Source organism: Neophocaena asiaeorientalis, unplaced genomic scaffold (assembly GCF_003031525.2).
Source record: "Neophocaena asiaeorientalis asiaeorientalis breed wild unplaced genomic scaffold, Neophocaena_asiaeorientalis_V1.1 scaffold90, whole genome shotgun sequence".
Lineage (NCBI taxonomy): Eukaryota > Metazoa > Chordata > Mammalia > Artiodactyla > Phocoenidae > Neophocaena > Neophocaena asiaeorientalis.
The window spans coordinates 1,821,362-1,848,575 of record NW_020172445.1 but is presented as its reverse complement, the minus strand read 5'-3'; the positions used below and the strand labels follow the sequence as shown (position 1 = coordinate 1,848,575).

General features: G+C 41.1%; 1 protein-coding gene across 3 annotated transcripts; it reads right to left on the bottom strand.

Moving 5' to 3' along the window:
- Positions 1-61: 61 nt before the first annotated feature.
- On the bottom strand, positions 62-24,583 carry NAE1 (NEDD8 activating enzyme E1 subunit 1). 3 transcript variants are annotated; one of them, XM_024733544.1, is made up of 20 exons: positions 24,461-24,583; positions 21,208-21,311; positions 21,058-21,118; positions 19,308-19,338; positions 18,494-18,565; positions 18,174-18,253; positions 17,464-17,573; positions 15,472-15,581; positions 14,492-14,554; positions 14,032-14,095; positions 13,119-13,210; positions 11,309-11,368; positions 11,082-11,215; positions 8,790-8,865; positions 8,511-8,550; positions 7,168-7,254; positions 6,239-6,331; positions 3,137-3,251; positions 3,002-3,051; positions 62-387 (listed from the first exon to the last, which is right to left on the bottom strand). In XM_024733544.1, exons 1-20 carry the CDS (start codon positions 24,511-24,513, stop codon positions 278-280), a joined length of 1,605 nt encoding a protein of 534 aa, XP_024589312.1. In that variant the 5' UTR covers positions 24,514-24,583; the 3' UTR covers positions 62-277. The 3 variants fall into 3 exon arrangements, 2 of the variants coding, with proteins under 2 accessions (XP_024589312.1, XP_024589318.1); XR_003001614.1 differs by having other exon boundaries at positions 262-387; positions 2,915-3,051; positions 24,461-24,567; XM_024733550.1 differs by lacking the exon at positions 18,494-18,565 and having other exon boundaries at positions 150-387; positions 24,461-24,567.
- Positions 24,584-27,214: the final 2,631 nt, after the last annotated feature.

The window sequence follows — 27,214 nt, the reverse complement described above, 5'->3', positions numbered from 1 at the left end:
GGTCCATACGAGACATTTCAATGTTAAGTAACTTTGAAATAGCAAGCCAGAAATAATGAGCTCAGTTAGAAATGGATAGCTTTTATTCTCTGAGAAAACCGTTTCCTTCCTCCCTCCACTTCAGCTCCCCAAAGAACAAGACTACATTATTACAAGTGAGAAAAATGTTTATTAAGGAAACAACTTAACAGTTCTCCCTTAGCAGAACCTTACAGACTGGAGCACAAACTGAAGGCAATTACAGTTTCAATCATTAACACACTATAGGGTACTTATTCTACAACTGGAAAGTTGCTGAAGTTTGTGACATGCCACTATAAATGTAAGTATTATTAAAAATTACAAATTGTTTGGTGATTACTTTGATAACCTCTTGAGCAGCAGCTCCTGCAAGGAAAAAGGAGAAAAGCAAATCTTTGAAAAAGGTAAATTTCAAGAGTTGTATAAAAATATTCAATTCTGTACAGAAAACCTTTCCTTTCCGAAACCAAAGATGTTTAAAAGTAATCCAAAACAGACATAACTTACTGAGTCATATCAAAACAAAGGACTACAATTTTTTATAACTATGTTATTAAAGGAAATAAAAATTTTGTTATATACATTCACACCCTGGCATATTATGCCACAGTTTAAAAGAAGTATTTTTAATTATGGTGGTTTAAAAAGACTGGCAAAATATATTAAGCAAGAAAAAGTCAAAACAATAGTATGGATGACTGCACTTTTTTTAAAGGTTAAATATAGGCAGAAAGGATTCTCAAAGGATACCCTTCTGTTGCATTTGAATTTTACCCTGTGCATGTTTTATAATAAAAAGAGGGGTGTGTTTCCCTGGTGGCGCAGCAGTTGGGAGTCCGCCTGCCGATGCAGGGGACGCGGGTTCGCGCCCCGGTCTGGGAAGGTCCCACATGCCGTTTCCCTGGTGGTGCAGTGGCTAAGAATCTGCCTGCCTGCCAATGCAGGGGACACGGGTTTGAGCCCTGGTCCAGGAAGATCTCACATGCCATGGAGCAACGAAGCCCGTGTGCCACGACTACTGAGCCTGCGCTCCAGAGCCCGTAAGCCACACTCCAGAAGCCCGGGTGCCTAGGGCCCGTGCTCTGCAACAGGAGAAGCCACCACAATGAGAAGCCCGCACACCACAACTAGAGAAAGCCCGCGTGCAGCAACAAAGACCCAATGCAGCCAAAAATAAATAAATCTTTTTAAAAAGGGGGGGTAGGGCTTCCCTGGGCGTGCAGTGGTTGAGAGTCTGCCTGCCGATGCAGGGGACACGGGTTCATGCCCTGGTCCGGGAAGATCCCACATGCCGCGGAGCGGCTGGGCCCGTGAGCCATGGCCACTGGGCCTGCGCGTCCGGAGCCTGTGCTCCGCAACGGGAGAGGCCACAACAGTGAGAGGCCCACGTACCGCAAAAAAAAAAAAAAAAAGGGAGGGTAAAGGAATATGTGTAATTTGGAAAGGATCTATATTAGATACCCAGACTGCTATACTCAGTAACAGTCTGAGTATATAGTAACAGTAACAAGTTTTAAAGTTACTATTCAAAACAAAACAACAGAAAAAAAAAAAAAAACTACCAAGAAAACAATTTTTCATCTTTTATAATCTGAAGCTTCCGCTTTCACATTCACTGATTCAATAAAATTTGAGACTCTACTGTGTACCAGATACTGTCCTAGGCACTAGGGATACAGCAGGGAACAAAAAACAAAAGTTCTTATCCTCATGGATCTTACTTTTCAGTAGTGAGGGAGAGAGAATTTACAAATAAGTAAAACATCAAGTGACTAAGTGCTAAGGAGAAAAAGCAAGGAAGGGGGATATGATGCAAGAGGAGGGACTGTTTTAAATGAATCAGGGATGGCCTCACAGGGAAGATAATATTTTTAAAAAGACCTGAAAGAAATGACTTGTGCAGAATGATTATAGAATGCACATGTTATAGACCGAATGCATGTCCCCAAAAATTCATATGTTAAAGCCTTAACCCCCAATGTTACCATATTTGGCGATAGAGTTGAAGTCTTTGGGAGGTAATTAGGTAATTGAGGTCATGGGGGTGGGGCGCTCATGATGGGATTAGTATACTTATAAGAAGAGACACCAGAGAGCCTCCTCACCTTCCTGCACAAAGAAGAGGTTATGGCACACAGCAAGATTGTGACTGCCTACAAGCCACAAAGAGAGGCCTCACCAGAAACCAACTATGCTGGCCCTGACCTCAAACTTCCAGGCTCCAAGGAGTTTTATTTAAGAGATGGTATTGTTGAGTTGGGTCCTGAAGAACAGGTAGATTTTAGACATGCAGGCAACAGGGAGACTTAAGGCAAATGGGCCCAGATTGGGGTAAGGATTCAAGGAGCGGGAAATCAAAGGGCATGTCTAGGGGAAAAGCAAGTAACTTGAAAAAACCAAGGCCAGAAAGACTGGGTAAAACCAGAACACAGAATTTTTTTTTTTTTTTTTTTGTGGTACGCGGGCCTCTCACTGTTGTGGCCTCTCCCGTTGCGGAGCACAGGCTCCAGACGCGCAGGCTCAGCAGCCATGGCTCACAGGCCCAGCTGCTCCACGGCATGTGGGATCTTCCCGGAACAGGGCACGAACCCGTGTCCCCTGCATCGGCAGGCGGACTCTCAACCACTGCGCCACCAGGGAAGCCCAACACAGAATGTTTTAAATGTCAAATGAAAGACTCTGGATTTATTTTCCGAGGACTACTGTAGTGTATATGTGTGTACTGCCAGGTGAGAGGGTTAAGTGAGAGACACAATCAGAGCTATGCTTTAGAAAGATTAATTACTCCTCAGGAGTTTAAAATGGACAGCAGTGGGAGAGATGGAAAGCAGGGAAACAAGTTTGGGGGGTACCAAAATAATCTAAACTCAATATTAACATGTGCTTCACTGACCTCCCTAGTTAAAACAGCTGGGAAAACAAAACTTCATAACTGTACTATATAACAACAGGTGACAGTCTTCTCATCTCTGGAACTCACCCCCTAAGAATGCAGCAATGGTGTGTGGTTCAGCAGCTCCGTATCGGCAACTACAGGAAAGGATGGAGACATGAACATAGATTAGCCTTATGACAGGACAGTATTGTCTCTTGCATTCCCTAAAAAAATACTCACAATTCGTGGACATAATCATCTTTCACTATTATGGATAATCCATATTCCTGAAGGAAGCCAGTGAGACAAGACTTCAACTTGCCTATATCTTCTTCAACTTGATAGTTAGATACCCCTAAAATATATATATGCAAATTAATTTTCATTAAAATAAATATGTGACTCAAAATTATTGGCTATCTCCTTTATTTAATCCAGTTTTAGGTATTCTAGTCAAAACATTAAGGTGTAAAACTGAATTAAGAACAAAAATAATGGAAAGTATGAGACAAATATTTGCAGCTATCACAAACCTGTAACAATCAAAGAAACCATCTAAAATCTATTAAAAATTTGAGTTTGACAAATCTGCTTTGTTCAGTGCTCCTTACCCAGTATCTAGAAGAGTATCTGACATGTAGTGGTGCTCAGTAATTATTTGATAGAACTGAATGAATGAGAAAGTAATGTCCTATTTATACCCTTTATAAAACTTATAGCGTTTATTACCCATTTCCAGGAGACTAAATGACATATATAAAACTATAATAATAGGTAACACTTACAGAGCATTAATAGATGCTGGACATTGTTCTAAACACCATCTAAAATATTAATTCATTTAATCCTTACAGCAACCCTATGAAGTAGGCACTATTATTATCTTCATTTTACAGATAAGGAAACTGAGGCACAGACAGATTAAGTTATTTGCCCGAGTTACTTAGCTCATAAGTAGCAAAACTGTGATATGAGCCCAGGCAGTTCTTAATGATGAAACTATGATGTCTCCAAAGGTAAGCTATTATTATTATTACTACTGGAAGGAAAAATGTAATTGCCATAATATCCAGGTATTACTAAAACCCTCTAGTTTATTTTATTTTTTAACCCCTCTAGTTTAAAAACTATCATTGGGACTTCCCTGGTGGCGCAGTGGTTAAGAATCCACCTGCCAATGCAGGAGACACGGGTTTGAGCCCTGGTCTGGGAAGATCCCACATGCTGCGGAGCAACTAAGCCCGTGTGCCACAACTACTGAGCCTGCGCTCTAGAGCCTGCGAGCCACAACTACTAAGCCCGCATGCCACAACTACTGAAGCCTGCACACCTAGAGCCTGTGCTCTGCAACAAGAGAAGCCACTACAACGGGAAGCCCGCACACCGCAATGAAGAGTAGCCCCCACTTGCCGCAACTAGAGAAAGCCCGTGTGCAGTAACAAAGACCCAATGCAGCCAAAAATAAAAATTAATAAAAAAAAAACCTATCATCACTCCTTCTCAAAATAGTAGCATCTACCCTTTATTGAGTACTTAAAAAAAGCTAAGCAGTATGTTAAGTGATTTTCATACATCACGTATCTAACCCTTACAATCTAATAGAGTAGTTATTATTATCACCTTTCCATACTGAGAGAACTGAGACTTGGAGGGAAATAGTGACTCACCCAAGATCAAGAGATAATAAGTGATAGATAGAACTTGGATTTGGACCTAGGTTTAACTCCAAAGCCTATGCTCTATGTAATAGCTAATCTCCCACGATGGCTCCCCAATGAACACCTCTTCGTGCCCTTGTGTGGTCCCCCTTCTGCTCTTAATCTAATGTGACCCTGTGAAGCCAACAGAACATGACAAAAGTGATGCTGTGACTTCCAAGGCCAAGTCATAAAAAGCCTTGTACCTTCCACCTGGGTCTTTTGGAATGTTAACTCTGGGGAAGGCAGCCACTATGTAAGAAATCTAGGACTCCCATGCTAAAAGTAGCCATGTGGAGACAGAGGCCTGACCAGTACCCGCCCGCTCCCCCCACAGCAGTTCCGGATATCCCAACTAAAGTGCCACACACGTGAGTGAGCATGTCTTCTTGGATGACTCCAGCCCCAGGCATCATGCAACTCCATGAGATCCCCTTCCCCCAGTGAGAACTGCCTAACCGAGCCCAGCCCATACAAAGCAATGAGACAGAAAAATCGATTGTTTTAAACTACTAAATTTGGGGATGGTTGGTTATGCAAGAGATAACCAAAAATACATTCTAAGCAAACAATACAAATAAAGCAATACATATTTGGTGTTTATTCCTTTTCCTTTTCTGGTAAGCTTGCTCATTAAGATTATAACTCAGTGGGTATACTACATCAGTTGGGGCAACAGGTTTTATGACACACCCAGAATGTGCTGCTATGCAATAATCCTGCACAATTAAAATTACAATCTTAATAAAGATATCCTGGGCAACTGAAGACCTTTGAGCATATGCCAATTCCCCAATTACTACATTAACAGATAACAAAAAATAGATACTGAGCAAAGAAACATCCTCAGAGTTCTGAGCTCAGAAATCACAGGCATACTTCTTGTGGCTTTCTCATTCCACTAAATCAAACTCAGTGTGAGTCTTAGAAGTAAACTGTACAAACTGACAGGAAAAAATTTTATCCTATATGCAATCAACCAACAGTCCCGTGTTGAATCAAACACTACTTGCAACTGGTTACACTTAAAAACCAAATGGTATTTCCTCACTGAGACGAACCAGGTGTAAATAGTTTACAGTGTGACTTCAAGCATCACTACTGCAAACACCCCAAGAATCCTTTAAGATTTCATTCTATTTAAGTATTTATTTAAGATTTTATTGGGGACTTCCCTGGTGGAGCAGTGGTTAAGAATCTGCCTGCCAATGCAGGGGTCATGGGTTCGAGCCCTGGTCCGGGGAGATCCCACATGCTGCGGAGCAACTAAGCCCATATGCCACAACTACTGAGCCATGTGCCACAACTACTGAAACTTGCATGCCTAGAGCCCGTGCTCTGCAACACAGACAAGCCACTGCAATGAGAAGCCTGCACACCGCAAGAAAAGTAGCCCCCACTCACTGCAACTAGAGAAAGCCTGCGCGCAGCAACAAAGACCCAACGCAGACAAAAATAAATTAATTAATTAAAAAAAAAAAGATTTTATTGGGAATTCCCTGGTGGTCCAGTGGTTAGGACTTGGAGCTTTCACTGCTGTGGCGTGGGTTCAATCCCTGGTCAGGGAACTAAGATCCCACAAGCCATGCTGTGCGGCCAAAAAACAAGATTTTATTGTATTTGATAATTTGATTGCTATTCTTACCTGGATATCTACCATGTTGTTTATGAAATCTATCAACAGCCCGTAACATTAAGTATAATACTATCTCATTATCTGGATTGTCCATGCTGGAAACTGAAAGGAAAAAAATTTCAGTATAATTTGTATAATTCATGACATAAAAACAAGGAAGGACTGAATTTACTATATACTCAAAAAGTTTCAGAATACAAGGCAATTCTATCATAAAATTTAAATATTTTGTGACAATAAAATAGAAAATGATAAATAACTATAAAATAAAGGGAGATACGTTACTGAGATAAAACCCAAAGGTCTTATAGACTATTAGCTATGGTCACATAACCTCTACTATGGTAGTAGTATGCTGACTTTAGCTCTTCTACATATCACACAACTTACTCAGTGACCTAAATAGGATTTTATGTATGTATATATTAAGTTTTATATTTGAAATTATGACCTCTTAGATAGGTTTATAGAATAAGATTTAGAGTATAAATATTTACATTATCCTTTATGTTATCACCATACACTCTACTATACATTCTGTTATACACAAAATATTTATATCCTTAGAATTAATTAATAACCTAGCATCAAAAGGTTATTACTGGGGCTTCCCTGGTGGTGCAGTGGTCGAGAGTCTGCCTGCCAATGCAGGGGACACGGGTTCGAGCCCTGGTCTGGGAGGATCCCACATGCCGCGGAGCAACTGGGCCCGTGAGCCACAACTACTGAGCCTGCGCGTCTGGAGCCTGTGCTCCACAACAAGGGAGGCCGCGATAGTGAGAGGCCCGCGCACCGCGATGAAGACTGGCCCCCCCCTCGCTGCAACTAGAGAAAGCCCTCGCACAGAAACGAAGACCCAACACAGCCAAAAATAAATAAATAAATAAATTTTAAAAGGAAAAAACCTCACTTTAAAAAAAAAAAAGGTTCTTACTTACTAATTTCATCCTTGTTAACTGTATGCAAGCCATATTCTTCAGCTAAGGATCGACATCTCACCACTCGAAGAAATGCAGAATTGCTGCCTGAACACAGAAGAGACATTATGGAAGTAAATGGTTAAGATACATGACTATCCCAATTAGGAAGAGGAAATTCTGTGTATCCTCTTTACAGACATGGAAGTACGAAGAAAAGGTTCTAATAGTTAGCAGAGATGGCACCAGAACACAAGTTATCTTAAATTCATGTCCTTGGCATTACAACCAGTTCAGCACTGACTACATAGGTGATGGCACTTCTCTGAGCCTCAGTTTTCACTTGTAAAATGGAGATATATTGTTTACCTTTGAGCTGTTCTGTGGATCAAGAGTGTAACTGTGTACAGTACGTACCAAGCAGAATGCCTGATAGGGCTCAATGAATAGTAGTTTTTATCATTATTATGGACAAGCAGTACTGAAGGAGAGTGTTATACATACTGTGCTCTGAGAATATGTAAGGCTTTTAAAAAAAAAAAAGCAAAAAACTTTGTATTATGGAAATTTTCAAACATATTCCAATAGAGACCAGAATAATAAACTCCCAAATACCCAACACATCCAGCTTTTAATCTGGTATCATATAATCTAGTAGCACAAACACTAATGCATAAACACGGTGTAAGATCAGTAGTGGAACAAAACATTGAAACTAAGCCTAAACAAACATGTTGAAGAGTCTTAAAATGAATAATCTGGATAAATAATTTTAAGGACGGGTAACATACAAAATGTAGACTTTTGCAGCAACCAGGGGTCATAGCTACAGGGAAAAATCCTCAGATGGCATGTAAAACAGATTTTATTACTCTTAAACTAACTCTTAAATTCTCTGGGCCTACTCAGGAGTTATCGAGAAGACCCCAGGAGCCTAGCCACTCTGAAACTAGATGGCAAAATTCTTAATTCTATCACAGTCATTTAACACTGATCGAAGTTAGTATTTAAACCAATACTGTCAATGTACATGTGACTCAAGACTTCACACCCAAAGCCTTCAGATAAAACTTTCCCAAGTTATTTAAAATGAGTAAGCTGAAAATAATTGTGTTACTGATAATTTTCAATTAATTGATCTTCATGTCTTTTTAGCATTAGATAAATATGCTCTACCTCTGACCAGTCTTAGAACACCCTCTCCATTTATCATGAGAAAAAAAAACCTTACCCAATAATTACCTGTGTCAATACCACTGAGACCATGGAAAAATTTTAATTTCAACCATTTAAAATTGCTGGGAACATTTCCCATGGCACATTTTTATCAAACAAAATAAGGAAATTAAGTCAAGGTGACTTACAGAGTAATTTTAATTCTTTCTCTGAAATGGACTCTGGTGCCTGTAAAGAGATAAATGCAGATTTTGCTCCAGTATAAAAGCAGATTAACAGAGGGTGCAGCACAAAGCCCATCACTATGACAGGCCTTCTCATTAGCAGGCAAGTGAGGACACCTCTAAAGAAGCTCTGAGCCAGTGCCACACCTTCTCTCTAAGCCTTTTCTGGCTGGAGTTACATGATGCAATCAGGCCTATATGGAGCTGTACTGTCCATCAAAGGCAGTGTGCCCGGCAGCTTACCTGGCCTATAGACTGAAGCAATTTGGCAACGTGATTACCCACAGCAGCAGCATCTTTCTTTGCTTTTTCACGGTAACTGGAAAAGAACAACAAAAAGCTACTATTAACGAATATTTAAATTACCAAATTTGGGGACTTCCCTGGTGGCGCAGTGGTTAAGAATCTGCCTGCCAGTGCAGGGGACACGGGTTCGAGCCCTGGGCCGGGAAGATCCCACATGCCGCGGAGTAACTAAGCCCATGTGCCACAACTACTGAGCCTGAGCTCTAGAGCCCATGAGCCACAACTACTGAGCCCGCGTGCCACAACTACTGAAGCCCGCGTGCCTAGAGCCCATGCTCCACAACAAGAGAAGCCATGGCAATGAGAAAACCGTGCACCGCAACGAAGAGTAGCCCCCACTTGGCACAACTGGAGAAAGCCCGTGCACAGCAACAAAGACCCAACGCAGCCAAATATAAATAAATAAATAAATAATTACCAAATCTAAATCTCACCATGAATCAAACAAAAAATGTCTTTCCCTTTCATGAAAAAATACTGATCTGAAAACACATCAAATGTGACAATGCCATGGAAATTCTACCAGCACCTGTTAGTGGTTGGTGATGGATTCTTGGACTGCACTAATAACCTAGGCTCCCTCAATACTAACTTAAAAACTGCCCTTCTAGAGAGATCCATGATCCATGCTTCTCTGACAGAGGACCTAACAAAATATGTTGCAAAAGAACACAATCTCCTTGAAGTCAAGTCCAAGGCAAGTTAAATACTTCAAAACTGTCCATCTACAAATTCATGTAAAACTTTTCTTTAAGTCTATTTACACTTTCACCCTCTAGAGACAATCAGTGTTAAGCTGACTACCTCTGATATGAGGTCATAATTCTTTTGTCCTCAACTGACTTTTCCCAAGTTTTAGGTAGTTGAACTTTTAGGCTAGGGCAATAAAGATGTGTTAGAGAATGACTGAGATGAAGCATACAATCTGTCTAGGCAACAGAGACCTTCTCTGTGTGTCATTATCTGGCCCCTGAAGAAACAAGGCCAGTGGCCCTGGATTCATCAGCACCATGCCCGAAGTACACAAGGGTAACATCCATTGAGACCTGTCCTTATGACAATCTACCTGGGTTCAGGCTAGTGATACCTGGATAGGTATCTATCTATAGTCATGAACTCTTTAAATTATGAAAATGACAAAAAATTCATCAAAACTAAAGACTTCAAAGTTTTAAATTACAGACAAAAGAGAGTATAGGGCCATGGTTAAGAGTACAGAGGTGAGTTGCATAGATTCAAATCTTGGTTTTGCCATTTCCCAGCTGTCAGACCCTGAAAAAATTACCTCTACTATGTCTTAGTTTTCTCACCTGTAAAACTGGGACAATAATAGTATCTCTCTCATAGGGCTATTGTGAATATTAAATTAGTTAATACATAGAACAGTTGATAGCACAGAGTTAAGTGCTCAAATGTTAGGTTTTATCTTGAAATATGAAAAACAAAATCTGACCCTTCGGGGGTATGCGGGAACTCTATACTTTCTGCCCAATTTTGCTGTGAACTTAAAACTATTCTTAAAAATAAAACATGGGCTTCCCTGGTGGCGCAGTGGTTGAGAGTCTGCCTGCTGATGCAGGGGACACGGGTTCGTGCCCCGGTCCGGGAAGATCCCACATGCCGTGGAGCGGCTGGGCCCGTGAGCCATGGCCGCTGGGCCTGCGCGTCCGGAGCCTATGCTCCGCAACGGGAGAGGCCACAACAGTGAGAGGCCCGTGTACCACAAAAAAATATATATCTATTTTAAAAATCTGCCCCCTAAGTTTTTTAGCTTATATTTATAAATTTAGTTTTGGCTGCATTGGGTCTTCGCTATTGCACATGGGCTTTCTCTAGCTGTGGCGAGCGGGGGCTACTCTGTCGTGGTGTGCAGGCTTCTCATTGCAGTGGCTTCTCTTGTTGTGGAGCACGGGCTCTAGGCGTGCAGGCTTCCATAGCTGTGGTTCACAGGCTCTAGAGCACAGGCTCAGTAGTTGTGGCACACGGGCTTAGTTACTCCGCGGCACGTGGAATCTTCCCGGACCAGGGATAGAACCTGTGTCCCCGCATTGGCAGGGGGATTCTTAACCACTATGCCCCTAGGGAAGTCCCTTAGATTATTTTTAAAGTGATAAGATTATAACAGGTTTCCATTTGATTTCTGATTTCTGGTAGACTGATAAAATATGTTCATCTCTAATATAAACAGATTGATTTTTCTACTACATAGTTTGAAAACAGGTGACTTACACATTTTGCAGTTTTATATATTTGCCTGAATCTGCAATCATATCAGGAATTGTGCCTCGAACAGGTAAATTTCCTTGACCCTCTTTGGCCACAAATTCCTTTAAGGCACGAGCTAAAATCCAAAATGTCGGAGTCTAAAAGAAGCAAAAAAAATTAATATTAAGTGACATCTGAATTTGACCCATAGGTTAAGGTGGCATTATTTTTACTTTTTTTGTTATTGTTACCTGTTTGGTGATATTTATGCAGTGATCATCATTAAATATATCTTCAATACTGCTTGGGATCTAACAAAGGAACAGGAAACATTTACTTATACTAAGAATTAATATAAGTTCACTTTTATTTTCACTGCCCACTTTAACTTCCACTGCAATTTTCCAAACAAGTTCAAATACAAACTTAAGACTTTTATTCAGAATCACCACCAGATGGAGATTTATTGGCGAAAGAGCGAAGGGAAGAAAGTCCCCTCCTGCCCACTGCTGTTAGCATTAAAGACTGACCTATTCTCTTACATCATAAATAGAGTAAAGAAGGAGCCTAAGTAAATCTTTTTATAGTCATATTTGAAGACAGAACAAAGATAACAGACATTAATACCAAGCTAGATTTGTAGTCCTTCATGTTTTTCCATCTTGTCAAAAATCTGAAACCTTTACACCCTAATTAGTGACTGCTGAAAGAGACAACCACTCTGACAGAAATGAGGTAGTTAAATTAAGGACGTTTAATGCTAGCAAGAACATCATACATCAATAAAAACTATAGAAATCTTAGGCTTTGATTCTACTGTTGTGTGGAAAAAAGAACTTTCTTACTGGTAATTCCTAACTGCTCTCTCTGCTTCCACTCCCAGTCCCCTACAGTCTTTTGACCTCACAAGAGCCAGAATAATTTTTTTAGAAATATAAATCAGGTCACTCCATTCCCCGGCTCAAAACACTTTAGTGGCCTGCAGTGCCTTTATGATCAGGCCCTTTCTGCCTCTCCAAACTTAAATCCCTCCCACCTCTTTCCCCCTTGTTTACTTCATTCCAATCACAGTGGCTTTCATACTGATACTTGAACAAATGCCAAGCATCATCCCACTTCTGGGCCTTTGCACATGTGCTTCCTTGGCCTGAAAAGTTCTTCTTCCAGACCTCTGCATGACACTTCACTTAGGCTTCTGCTTAAACACATCTCTTTGAGAGTTTCCCTGGCCCCTCCTGATCCCAGACCTCCTCTTCATCATGCTCTACCCCTTTGTTCTACTCTTATTTTGTTCACAGCACCTGGTACGTTTGTCTGTTTGCTTAGTTCACTGTCCCCCAACCATGAGAACCTTGTTTTTTTTAATTGGGGTAAATTTTACATTCAGCCAAATGTACAAATCTTTTTTGTTTCTTTGGGGTTTTTTCTTTTTTTTTTTTTGTGGTACGCGGGCCTCACTGTTGTGGCCTCTCCCGTTGCGGAGCACAGGTTCCGGACACGCAGGCTCGGCAGCCATGGCTCACAGGCCCAGCTGCTCCGCGGCATGTGGGATCTTCCCGGACCCGGGCAAGAACCCGTGTCCCCGGCATCGGCAGGCGGACTCTCAACCACTAAGCCACCAGGAAAGCCACCCTCCAAGTAATTTTTAAGGTATATAATGTCATTAAGAACATCTTCCAATATATCCAAATAATTACTGTCAAAAGCAAAGCAGGGTAAGATTTAACTTTTCAGGCAACACTATTTTGGACCAGCAAAATACCACCTTCATTATATAATTCCTACCCCAAAACACTTATTATTCACAAATCATGTACTTCAAACAATTAATTTATATAAATCACTGTATCAAATTATATGCTGAAGCACTGAGATCCATTTTAACAAGGACAATACAGAATCTTATTAAAAGAATATTCTAAGAATATTCAAGCTGATTATAGATATTAATTTCTAACCAACTCTACAGTTTGAGAAATTTAAAATTAAAATCAACTATTTCACTTATGAGGACTTCAGAAAACACCTTTCATTTGTGAATACCTCATCAGCTCTTAATACCTGAGTTATATTTAGTGCTGTGTTCACATTTTTAATAGCTTCTTCAAAATTCTCTTCATCTTCCGGAGCCCCATTTTCATTCTTTAGAATTCCTATTAAAATAGAAATTGATTAGCAAACAAAGCCCTTTTCTTTTCACTCTTTCTCTCCCCCCAGCATTATGGAGATAACCTTGTCAGATTCTGAAGGGAGGACTGGATACTGAACCTTAAGAAGAAATATGGCTCATCACTAGTCATTCTTTTTTTTTTTTTTTTTTTTTTTTTTTTTTCGGTACGCGGGCCGCTCACTGTCGTGGCCTCTCCTGCGCTCCGCGGCATGTGGGATCTTCCCAGACCGGGGCATGAACCCGTGTCCCCTGCATCGGCAGGCGGACTCTCAACCATTGTGCCACCAGGGAAGCCCACTGGTCATTCTTAAAACTACACAAGGAGTGGCTCCTTAACCTCCCGAGGAAAATAAAATAAAAGCTCATGATGGGGGCTTCCCTGGTAGCGCAGTGGTTAAGAATCCGCCTGCCAATGCTGCGGACACCGGTCCAAGCCCTTGTCCAGGAAGATCCCACATGCCGCGGAGCAACTGAGCCCGTGCACCAAAACTACTGAGCCTGCACTCTAGAGCCCACGAGCCACAACTACTGAAGCCCGCGCGCCTAGAGTCCGTGCTCCACAACAAGAGAAGCCACCGCAATGAGAAGCCCATGCACCGAACCGAAGAGTAGGCCCCGCTCACCGCAAGTAAAGAAAGCCTATGTGCAGCAATGAAGACCCAGTGCAGCCAAAAATAAACAAATTAAAAAAAGAAAATCTCATGATGGCATCATCTGACAAAGGTGTTGACAGAAATTCAATAACCATTAGCTTCAAGCAATATGCTTTTCAAACTTTATACATTTAATCACATCCCATATTACCTTGTCTGATCAAATCTCTGAAGTCTTCTTTTTCTTTATACGTTTTAGGTATTCGTCCATTAGTCTAAATTGGGTTAAAAAAATTTTTAATCTAGTTGTAAAAACTCAAAATATGGAAACTGAAAGTCCAGTTTCCCCCTATCCATATGAGATTTCATCAGCAAATCTATACCTTGGTAAAATCAGCTGACTTGATAGAAAACAGAAACTGTGGGCCACTTCTCTACATTCATTCCCCACTGCCAGTTTCAGAATGACATTTGTTCAAATTTCATTTTGTTAATAAAAATGTCAGTATCAAAAGAGAAACTGCTAGATTTAAACTAGCAGTTTAAATCAGCTGCCTTATAACCACATAAGGAAAAAAAATCAATGTCCCATCCCCTCCAATGAAGTTCTTTATAATAAACTGAAAAAATACAGTCATATATGGAATTTCTTTTTTCAAGAAAGGACATACTTCACTATACCACTGTGCTAAATATTTAGCTAGGATCACAATCCATGGAGTGTGGCTATGGTCCTAAAAATAAAAGAATCAAAGGAAATATCAGTATTAGTTAACATTAATTAGTTGACATTTATTTCTCACTATACCATATCATTTTCAACAAATTCAACAATATTTATTAAATTCAATTATTCAACAATGTTTACATCTCTCAGTATATGTGGAATAATGAACAAAGGAAAATGAACTGGGTTAACAAAAACTGCTTTACAAAGATTTTGAAGGCAGTGTCCAATTTAATTCTAATAAGGCAGGTATATACTATGATTGTCCCCATTCTACCATTAAGAAAACTGTCTCAGGGACTGCCACCCAAAAACAAAGCTCAAGTATCTTGATTTCAGATACCAATCCTAGACTAAGGAAAAGGGATCCTTTCTGTGTTTTCTGATGAACCAAATACCTGCATTTAATTAATGGGTAGTCAGGGGAAAAAAAAAATATATGTGTGTGTGTGTGTGTGTGTATGTGTGTGCCTTAAATTACATGACCTGTTATAAATATCATTATTTCTATAATGAAATATGCAGTTGCCTTGGTAATTCTCAAACACTAAAAATAAGTTTTAAGAGGAGTCAGTTTCAACAAACACCACCCCAAATTCAAACTGTTTTAAAAAGGACATCTATTTGTTTAGGAAAGAGCCATGAAGAGGGCTTCTGGGATATGTTAATGTCCAATTTCTTGACCTGGGTGTTGATTACACAGATATGTTCAGTTAATGTACTTTTCTTCAATAAAAAAGTTTTTAAATTTTGGGGAAAGATAGATTTATTTAAAACAAATTAGGTACAATGTTGTTACTATGTGACCTGGATGACAGGACTACGGAGGTTTATAGTATTTCCTCACTTTGTAATTCAAAAACCTTAGGTTAAAAACAAAGTTTTAAGTAAACCTATAAATGGAAGGTCACACACACTACCAACCTTTTTTTCCATATGATCCAAATCATAAGACTGAAAATGTTCTCTCAGTTCAGGAAATGGCTTATCCAGTCGTAGATCCTCTAATGCATTATCTGGATGAGATTCTATTACTGTGAAACAAACAATCCCAAAAGATAAACTTACTTCTTTAGCAATACTGCTGGCAGTACGTACATTATAGGAACTTAGGAAATCTGTATTTTTTTTTTTTTTGCGGTACGCGGGCCTCTCACTGTTGTGGCCTCTCCCGTTGCGAAGCACAGGCTCCAGACGCGCAGGCTCAGCGGCCATGGCTCCCGGGCCCAGCCGCTCTGCGGCATGTGGGATCTTCCCAGACCGGGGCACGAACCCGTGTCCCCTGCATCGGCAGGCAGACTCTCAACCACTGTGCCACCAGGGAAGCCAGGAAATCTGTAATTTTTAAATGGGCATAGGGCCTACAGGTTTTTCTCATGGTTTTGTTCATTATTGAGTTAAATTTACATATACATATATATTTGTATTTTACTAAATGCACAAATTTTAAGTGGACTATAGTTTTTTTTTTTTGGACTATAGTTTTAATAAAAGTAAAACCAAGATTCCTTTAGTGAAGAATTTTCTTATTACAATTGGAAAAGATCAAAATAGGTAAAATTTGCGTTCCGATAGCACCCAACAACCTACCCTTCCTCCGCCTGTGGTCTTCAACAGACAGCATCACCATCTACCTAGACCTCTTCCCTAGAAATGTGATGGTCTTCCCTGACTTCGAGCTTCCTTGGCCCAGTATCAGTCCCTCCCCACATCCTGATGTCACTTCATACACAGCTCTCCACATAGGGGAGCATGGGAAAGTGTAATTTCAGTGAGTGTTTAGAGCTAGGCTCCATTCTGTCACTTGCCAGCTGTGTGACCTTAGGCAAATAGCTTAATCTCTCTATGCCTCAGCATCCTTATCTGTAAAAAGCAGATAAAACAGTATCAGCCTTACAAGGATATTGGAAAGATTAAATGAAATAATCCACATAAAGGCAGGCACACAGCTAGCAATGTTAACCTTCATTACCATCTACCCCCTCTTCCCTATCCTTATAACATCTGCCCTCAGTCAGGGGATCTCTCTCTGTCTCTCTCTTTCTCTTACCTAGACCACTGAAAATCTCCTAAAAGCAACCCTCGTCTCCAATCTTTGTCCCTTCAAATCCATTCATTCTCCACCGGGTTTCAGAGTGACCGGTTTAAAACAAAATGTTTACCTCGTCACTTTCCTACTTACAACTCTTAAATGACCCAGCACCACTGCCAAAAATTTATCCTCAAAAGCCACTCCTTAGCTGCCCAGGCAGATACCACTTTTCAGTGATGCTACCAATGCCAATGACTGTCATTACACTAGCAGAGTACCTGGCTCAGAGCAATGCAGGAGTACTAAATGAAAACTTTATATGATAATTTAAGATTAAAATTTTCTAAATAAAGGGACTTGAACTGATGCAAGCCTGCCTATGGATGAGTTCAGTCTCCTATAAACACTGTTTCCTTGGAACAGTAGTTAGGTAAATGCCTTGCTTGCTGTGTGCAATTACACCTGAACTGGGGAAGCCTAATGCCTGTATGAGAATGGAATAGAATACTGGTGGGGGAAAAGGTGGCATATCCTTTCTGTGTCAGTGTAACCCACATACCTTGGCTCTTACCTGTGCCAGACATACATGCCCTATGTAGGTTAGGAGGCAAAAAAAGCTAGGTATTTGCATAGCTGCTGGGCCTCCTAATAAGATGAAGCAGCTGCACCTGTTGTATCTCCTGCTTTGTATCCTTCTATAATGCTAAGTAAAGGAAATACAAAGATTAAAGCCTACTGATTCTGACTGCCACTTTGAACGTATAACCAGAGTTGAGATGCTACAAATTTACTCTGTGATTTAAAACTGACTTTCTAAATTGTCAAGTTCCTAAAATTATAGCTAAAGTAACCAATAGGAAGCCCCATATGTGCAACAATTTTACCTGGATGTTCTTTTATAATGATCCTCATATAACCAACTAGTCCATATGTCCTACAGATCAAAAGAGGGATTTGGGAACTCCAGAGGACATCTGCTAAACGTAGTAATGTACTGTAAAAGAAGGCACAAAAGATAAGAACATAAGCAAATGGAAACATGCCAAATGTGAAAATGCTTTAAAATAAAGCAACTTTCTTACTAAATAATAAATGCAAAGATATATCTATTGCATTTACATATACAGCATATTTACATAAACATATGCTGAAAAGCAAGAAATTCCACAAGGTTGCAGTCTCAAAGAAAGTATATCTTTTGGACTAGAGAGATATGAAAACCTAGTCCTTTGTATTAGGGAGAATGCTACTGAAAGACATCTCCTAAACATTTCCATAATAAAGAAGAAAATATTTATAAAACCTTTGTATACAGCACCAAGCACTCCCTATAATTAATTCTAACTAGTTTTTTTTTTCACTAAAAAAATAACCAATGTTCAATTTAACTGTTCTAAATATATTTTTTTTAACGTTTCACATCTCAGTATTTTTCTCTTCCCTATCTTTTTAGTGCTGGAGATCTATAAGCACTTCTAATTAAAGATTTCTATGGAGTTTAAGAATTTTAAGGACCCCAGACTCTGCAGAGAAAACAAAACTATGCAAATCTAATAAGAGATTAAAATAAAAACAAATTAACTTAAAAATTTACCTTTCAGGAAGCTGAGTTGCAACCACAATGGTAAACCTACAGAAAAATGAAGGATCATTGTCTAGAAGGTTTTCTGGACTCTAAATAGGACAGGGGAAAGAAAATCCAACAATTTGACAATCATATTAAAGATGACAGAAACAGTTAAGCTACTTTAGAACAAGTGAGGTAAATGCTAGACTCCAATGTTAAAATAATTCAACTCTCAACATAAATATACAAAGATTCAAAATTCTAAATTCCTAGGGCTCTGAATTAATAAAAAATTAAATTTCTGACCAGAAATAATAACGTGTATATATATACATATATATATATACCTCTTCCACAAAATTCCCAGAGACATCGTTATTTAATTCTTGTAAGAATTCCATGGCGGCTTGAGCTCGGTTCTTTTTAAAAACAAAACATTTTACTTGAATTAGAAAAAAATTTGGTTAAAATGTAACCCCTTAATTTACAGATCAGGCAAAAACACTGTAAAACAACCCAAATTCCATGCACAGATATGACAACTCTGCTTTTCATAGTGTTTAAACTGGGACTAAACCAGAGTATTACTTAAAACAGAGCTAAACCATCATTATTCAGAATTCTTAAATGCTTACATGACTTGCACTCTACTTTTCTGATTAGGCAAATGACCAGAAAACCCTGGGGAGCAGGCAGGGAGATTCTGAGTCAAGTTGAGACTTACTCTAACCTCCCACGTTTACAGTCCTGCACATGAGAGGTCAGTCATTAAAGAAACAGTCATTTCTATTCAGAATACTAAACTAAGTTGACCCATATGGTTTTGTAAGATTTTTAATATGAAATACAAAACTAAGACACATTCTGACTAACTCTTGGTAAAAAAAAATCTTCTTAACCAAAATACTCCAACCTCTGAACATTAACATCACTGAATATTTAACTTTAATACAGGATAATAAAAACACGAATAGTACTTCTAAGTTCTTAAACTACCAAGCATATAAAGATTTACGAGATCAGAAAAAAAATGAGATAATTAGCTTTTTTCTCAGAGGAATAATAAGCTCTTTTAAAGTAAAGCTTTTCAAACAATCGAAACACAGTGGCATCACTGGATGTTCAAATACAACTATATTCTATAACAAACTGATTTTTTACCTTGCCAATACTGCTTCTCTGAAGGAAAAAACTAAAACAGAATAAAAACAAATTTAATGGCTTCTCTGACTATAAAGGAAAGGTTATTTGTAATACCAGGTGCATTTCATTCATAGTTTAAAACAAACTATATTTTAATTTCAGACTGTAACAGCCTTCCTGGAGGAAGAAAGCTGGATGAAACTTGTAACCAAAGACAGGCTAATAAATCAATGTTTCCCAAAGTATGTACCACAGAACATGAATTTCACAAAATGCTCTGAGAGAAAAGGGTTCCCGGGCTTTAAAAAGTTTGGGAAACAACATATGTTATATTCTCTCTTGGAAATTCATAATATATGTAATACGCATGATGTTGAAGTCTTACACTAAAGAAATATTTAGTTTAATTTGACCCATTTCCCAAACTCATTTGACCATGGAATCCACTTGCCCATTTAACAGCTACTGACCACACTTGGGAAATGCTGCATTGAATAGTCTGCTTTTGCAGGTAACTATAACAGATTTATTCAGGGTTCCTCCCACACATACCCTTGTTGTGCCCCAAGGTCCAGATCTGAGTCTGCTGATCAGAGTCAGGGTACCCTTGGAGCACAAGCTCAGCAGCTCCACAAGAGAAAGAAACTTCATTCTTACTATACCCTGTTCTAACCAACCAAGCAAGCAAAGATAAATGGACTTTTTCTTTATAGATACCAATAAAAGGGTGTTGTGGTAGTGAAACTTGTATTACCACCCAGAGAAAAGATAACAAAGCTCAATATGAACCAAATTCTGATTTCCCTTCTATTTACTCATTGTTGTTGTTTACTGACAAATATAATGAGAGATCCCAGACTCCAAGTCCCTGAAAAGGCAAGCATGAAATCCAAATTGGGGAATGCTCTGAAAGTCTAAATATGATCATCTTTAAAGAATGATATGCAGGCCATCTTTAAAACAGCAATTTTAGGGCTTCACTGGTGGCGCAGTGGTTAAGAATCCACCTGCCAATGCAGGGGACACGGATTTGAGCCCTGGCCCGGGAAGATCCCACATGCCGCAGAGCAACTAAGCCCGTGCACCACAACTGGTGAGCCTGCGCTCTAGAGCCCGCGTGCTGCAACTAGTGAAGCCCACGCACCTAGAGCCCATGCTGCGCAACCAGAGAAGCCACCGCAATGAGAAGCCCGCGCACCACAACGAAGAGTAATGCCTGCTCGCCACAACTAGAGAAAACCTGTGCACAGTAATGAAGACCCAACACAGACAAAAAAATAAAATAAATAAATAAATTTATAAAAAGAAAAACGAACAGCATTTTTACAGACAGTATAGTGTAGAAAGAGATATACCTGGACTAAGCTTAGAAGACACCACAAACAAAAGGTAGCTTTTACTATCTTATAATCCGAAAATACAATTATTGTTAATTATATACTAACATCTAGGAATCAATATAAGGACTCAGGAAGGATCCAGATTTCACAAATAAAGTAATAATGACTACCCTTTTTCATTAATAACAACAATAAAGACAGTAATGATGGGTATCTTTTACTAAAGGCCTATTTGCCAGACACTGTGCTAGCACTTTACCTATATTAACTCACTTCATCCTTGCCATGATCCTAAGCATAGGGACTATTTCCACCTGGAAGTTAAGTCACCCTGATTGAGGAGTTGAAGCTGCGATTCAGGCCTTGCTCTCCCATGACAAGGCACTGCCTTCCCTAACATGCAGGTATTTGAAAAGAATAGAACATACTTATTTCCAGCATCTTCTCCGCTGACCTGATTTCCATCAATAATTGTAAATGAACCAATACCTGGGAGACAAAACAAGAGTCAGTCAAGAATATATATTTCCAGCTCAAAACCTTAAAGAAGTAAATTTACAACAACAAAAGTATAATACCTGGTAGTACCAAGTTTTTAAGAATTTCAGTTCCTGTAGCTGTTGCATTTATTAGGCAAACATGAGCAGATTCTAAAGCCTCTTGCCCATGATCACCCCACAACCTACAAAAGAACACACAAATTTAACGTTTTCAAAGCTTTCATGAAAATACAACTTTATTTGAATCATGATCTTTGATCTTTAAAGTGTTCTCGTATAGAATAACTGATGTGACAACCACGGCAAATATGCGAGACAGGAACAGCAGGAGGTGTTATGGGGATTACATAGCTGACTAACCTGAGACTCAAACAGGTTGATGCCTGGCATGGTTAAAAGGGGGGTTAAATCAGAACTAAAAATTTGGTCTTCCAGCTCCTAGTCCATTACTCTTTTCAAGCCAGATAACTTACAGAACAGAAAGTCTTTGTAGTCATTAACATTAGAGAAGAACCTTAGATTTATTTATTATTATTATTCTTTTTTTTGGCCGTGTCACGCGGCATGTGGGCCATGTGGGATCTTGGTTCTCCTCCCAGGGATTGAACCTGCGCCCCCTGCAGTGGAAGTGTGGAATCTTAACCACCGGACCGCCAGGAAAGTCCCGAGAAGTACCTTAGATTTAAAACCTATTATTCTCTATTTCATTTCTCCTTAAGTTATAGGGATCCAGAATATTTAAGATCTTGACATAGGACTTATCACCATGACGTCTGCAAGAGTGAGAAAAGCTTTACCAAGAAAACTGAATTATCATCTGAAAAGCCTTCACACTGACTTCAATAAGAGTGCTTTAAAATGTAATTCCCAATGAACATTCTAATAGCATGATTAATAAATGCATACATTAACAAACAGAAAGATGTAATAAGGATTAGAAATATATGTTATAACCTGAAATATATGTTATATCCTGTCACACCAGCATATCATCAACATGGCAAGGTACATGATCAAATAAGCATCATGACAGCTGATCCAACCTGGTTACCTTCGCCCAGAAAGCCTATTAACTAATGTATCTTTTCTTGTCAGTATAGGAACTAGTAGAGGGGGAGCCCAAGTCATTAGAAAAGTTTCATAGCCTGGAGGACTGATAGACTTTAAGGTGCCTTCCCTGTCACCTGACCTAAAGCAGATTCCCTCTTTTTATGTAGCCCATATGTCCTCCAGAGCATATCACAACTGTAACTGCCTCATTTGGGGTTTTTTTCTTTAATTAATTTATTTTATTTATTTATTTTTGGCTGTGCTTGGTCTTCGTGGCTGTGCCTGGGCTTTCTCTAGTTGCAGCGAGTCGGGGCTACTCTTCGTTGCAGTGCGGTGGCTTCTCTTGTTGCAGAGCACGGGCTCTAGGCGCGCAGGCTTCGGTAGTTGTGGCTCGTGGGCTCCAGAGCACAGGCTCAGTAGTTGTGGCACACGGGCTTAGTTACTCCGCAGCATGTGGGATCTTCCCAGACCAGGGATCGAACCCGTGTCCCCTGCATTGGCAGGCAGATTCTTAACCACTGCGCCACCAGGGAAGCCCTCATTTGGTGTTTTATTTGCTGAACACCCATCTCTCCATTCCACTCTAAGCTCCATAAGGGTCCAGACCACTCCCACTGTTCACCACTGGAACCCCAATGCCCGATACAGTGCTCTGCCCAGGATAAGTGATCACTGAATAACTGTCAAATGCATGGAGGAATAGCCTAGAAGAACCAGACAGACTGGAAATGTCTGTTTTTTCTGTGAAAGTAGGGCACACAGAAGACACCTGACATATTTGGTTGATGGATACCCGGGTAGTTGGAAAGTAAGCCTAAAAGAATACTGGTGCATCTCTAGGTAATATATTTCAAGAAACGGCCCAAACAAGAAATCAATCCTCTCTATTCTCTTGCTGGCCTAAGGAAAGCAGGGCCTGCTGACTGCTAGCTGGCTCAACAGCTTTGCTGCTTTGCTTGTAACCGCTTCCCTCTGACACTTCAAAGCCAATAAACATTTCCTTAATGGACTGGACTCAGCAAAAATGCTTTTTTGTCACAGTTACTTAGTAATCTAAAATATTTTCTCAGCTCTGTCATGTATGGTTACATCTGCATTCAAAACACAAGGATCTCCAAGAATTTACAAGAGAACACAAGTTGGTTACAAGGGCTCTGCCACCTTGCTTCTTTCCCCAGAAGCTCAGGAGCAGATAGTACCAGCTCTGAAAAAGCCAGAAGGACCTGAGTTTACATCCTGGTTCAAATACATGGGAAACTGGGCAGGTTACAGAACTTCTCTAAGACTCAGTTTCCCCATCTATAAAGCAGAGAGAATATCTACCTTCAAGGCTGCTCTCCGAATTGAGTGCATAAAGCCCCTAACCCAGCACTAAGCTGTAGGTACAAATGGGTTCCAGTCCTCAGGGACACACTGTAACTTCTGGCTTGGGGGCTCCAGAAAGGAAGCGGGCCAAACATTTGTGTTACTTCTGCTGCCTTAACACACAGAAGATGATCAATAAATAAGGAATGGGGAGTGTTAGGAGAAAAGGCATGGGAGAGGAAGTAGTCAAGAACCAGCCCAATGGCTTAGACCTGCAGTGTCCATTAAGGCAGCCATTAGCCACATGTGGCTAATGAATAAGGCGTCCAAACTGAGATGTGCTATAAGTGTAAAGTGCTGGATTTCAAGGACAGAATGGAAAAAAATGTTAAATATCTCTAATAACTTTTTATACTGATTATGCATTAAAATGGTAATACTTTGGATATATTGGGTTATATAAAATAAACTGCATTATTAAAATTATTTTCACCTGTTTACTTTTCCTTTCTCAATGTGGCTACCAAAAAATATATATAACTACACAGGTGGTTTACATGAGACTAGCATTATATTTCTAGTGGACAGCTCCGGCTTAGAACAATACCTAAGACTCGGTGCTGCTCTCTGCGGCCGGGATGGGGTATTCCCGATCCCCTCATTCTGCAAAACGAGAAGCCTGAGCACAGCGAGGTGGAACTGGCAGCCGCCCCGGTGACCCGGCTGACGCTGGGACGGTGCACCTCGACCTGCACACAGCGTGGCGAGCGGGCGGGCGCGCCCCTCGGGGAAGGCGAGTCCCGGCCCTCGGGAAGCACCTCCGGCCCCAGGCCGGAACCCTGAGCGCCGGCTGCACGGCCCGGCCCAGCCCGGTGGGAGGCCTGAGGGAGGCCCAACCACGCCGCCCGCCCGCTTAGCCCCGGCCCGGACGCAGAGGAACCCGCTGGCCCGCCCGACTCGGTGAGCCCTGGCTCACCTCAGCTGCCGGTCGTACTTCTGCTCCTTAAGCAGCTTTCCCGGCTGCGCCATGGCCGCGCCCGCCGCGCGGAGAGCCGCCGGGCCACTGCCGAGAACGGCCACCACCTCCACGAGCGCGCAGGCGCACTAAGCCCCCTTCGCTGCAGCTGCCTCCTGCGCGCTGCCCGCAGGGGGCGCCGTCACTGCACTGCGCACGCGTCGCCTGTACGCCAGGCGTGTGCGGCCAAAGCTCAGACTCCGGGCTGGTAATCTAGTCCTCCCCAGTGCACCAGACCCTCTAGTCCGCCAGTCCGAGAATATGTACGCAGTAGCTGTGGGGAACTCGAGCTTTGGAATCAGGTAGATTTAGATTTTAACCACTTACTGGTTGTGAGGTCTGCTCTTTACCGCTCATATCCTCAGTTTGTTCCTCTGTGCAATGGGGATAAATGAGCCTCCTTCACAGAGTTCTATTAGTCTTTAATGAGATTTTGAATACACAGAACAAGACTCACAAAAAATCATGTCTGAATAATAACTTTCATTATTATGATCATTATTATTCACCCATTTCTTCCATCCTGTCATTCAACAAGCTCACACTAGGGCAGGTTTCCAATCACAAAGCTAGCTGCTCCTGGATGCAGATGCAAAGAGGAATAAGTCTGGGGCTCTGTTCTAGGGGAGTTCATCGTCCCAAGACAGGAGAGGGACAGTAAACGAGTACTCACTAGACAATGTGAAGCTGGGGAGCTGAGAGGTGGGCAGAGGAACCCCACCCACTCCCCCTCTCCAGGAATGTTTCACGTGGTGTGGGCAAAGTAGAATGTTTTAAGCAGAAGGAACAGCCGGTGTCATCCCTGGGAGGCAGAGAAGGCATGACAGGCTGAGGCACTAAACTTTGGTGTGGTGTGGAGTTAGGTGAAGGGTAGGGAGTGGTCAGGGGAAGTTTGAGGGACAGCAGGGGCCAGGTCACGAGGACTGAGAAGAGAACATAAAAGCAAGGTGGAATTTAAAGCCCTCCACTTCCTGAAAAGAAACATCCCTTTGGGGATGGATGCCAAAGAAGGGGATTACCCCATGAGGAAGGGGGAGAGAAAGGAGACTGGAGGGACATGAGGATTCCTTCCTCTCTATCTCCCAGACTCTACAGGCATCTTCAGGTTAATAATTACCTGAAATAAGGTGAAAATGGGCACAGATCTCCACCCCAACCCACCCTGGAATGGGAACAGGGGAAGGAGCACAGTTTGACAGTAATGATGCAGCGATGATGGATGTAATTCCCCCTAGGTGCTGTCTCCAGGATCAGGTGGGGGCACACCCACTCATGACTTCCCTGATCCCTACATAGCACCCATGGAACACAACTGATGGGAAACAGAGGCATGAGACTCTCCCAGTTTGTCATGTGCTTATGCTGTCACATGTCCTCCTTTCAATTGGACAGGTGAAATATAAGGGATAATAAAATACAACCACGGAATGTGGGAAGGTCAAAAGGCGACAGGTGAGGGTTCAGTGCAATCATGGACTGCATGAATGAAAACATCCCCAAATTTGGCAGAGGGGAGTCATACTGCCTATGAAGAAATATAAGATTTTGAAAAAGGTTTGTGTCGGTGGTGTCCCGTAAAAAAGATACTTCAGTGTATTATTTTCCTAAAGCGGCTGTAACAAAGTACCACAGACTGGTACAAACTATAGAAATTCATTGTTTCACAGTTCTGAAAGCTGGAAGTCCAAAATTAAAGTGTGCGCAGTATGCTCCTTCTGAAGCTTAAAGGGAAGAATCTGTCCTGCCTTCCTAGCTTCTGGTGGTTTGCTAGTACTCCTTGGCTTACACCTGTATGTAGCTCTTCAGTCTCTGCCTGCATCATCATAGATATTCTCCCCTCATGTCTCTGTATTTCTTCTCTTCTTATAAGTCACATTGGATCAGGGCCCACCCTAATGACCTCATCTTAACTTGATTATATCTACAAAAACCATATTTCCAAATAAGATTACATTCAAAGGTCCTGGGGGTTAGGACTTCAACAACTTTTGGGGGAATCTAATTCAACCCATAACAGCGTGTAAAGGTGCCTGTGATGGAGCCATGGCGGTTGACCAGACACAAACCCTGCCATTTGGGAACTCAGGGCACCTCACAAGTTCTTCCTATTATAGAAGACAGGGAATTAAAGGTATCAGACCAGGAAACAAAGGCTGCATTCATTTAGACCATTGGTTTTCTAAGTGAGGCCCTGGACCAGAAGCATCAATATCACCTGGGAACTTGTTAGAAGTGCAAATTCTCAGGCCCCATTCCAGACCTGCTGAAACAGAAACTCTGGAGTGAGGCCTCGGAAACTTTTAAGAAGCTCTCCTGGTGATTCTGATGCATGCTCAAGTTTGAGAACCACCAACCTAGGCCAATCTCCCACTGAACAGGTGGGAAAACTGAGCCCCCAAATCCCTATGCAACCTCTGTTTACTGAGTACTCATATGCCAGGCAGGCCCTTGACACGCATCACCATTCTGTGCTCATTGTACTCACCCAATGCAATAGATACTACTGTTTACCCCATTTTATACCCAAGAGAGCAGACACTTGGAGAGGTGAGTAAAATTCCAAATTCTCACAGCTATTAAAAGGTGGCACAGGGATTAGAAACAAACACCCCTACAGATCTAGCCAGACCCAGCTTAGGTCTATTATTTTACCCATCCTGGTTGGTCTCAGCTGGAGGAGACAGGATACTTGGGCTTCCAGGAAGTTTGGGGCTA

Excerpts from the sequence above, each read along its gene's own strand:
- NAE1 (XM_024733544.1), bottom strand. The coding sequence starts at position 24,513 with ATGGCGCAGCCGGGAAAGCTGCTTAAGGAGCAGAAGTACGACCGGCAG. Across the intron at positions 21,312-24,460 it reads AAGTACGACCGGCAGCTGAG|GTTGTGGGGTGATCATGGGC; the intron begins GTGAGCCAGGGC and ends GTTCTTTTGTAG. Across the intron at positions 13,211-14,031 it reads CAGAGATTTGATCAGACAAG|GAATTCTAAAGAATGAAAAT; the intron begins GTAATATGGGAT and ends CTATTTTAATAG.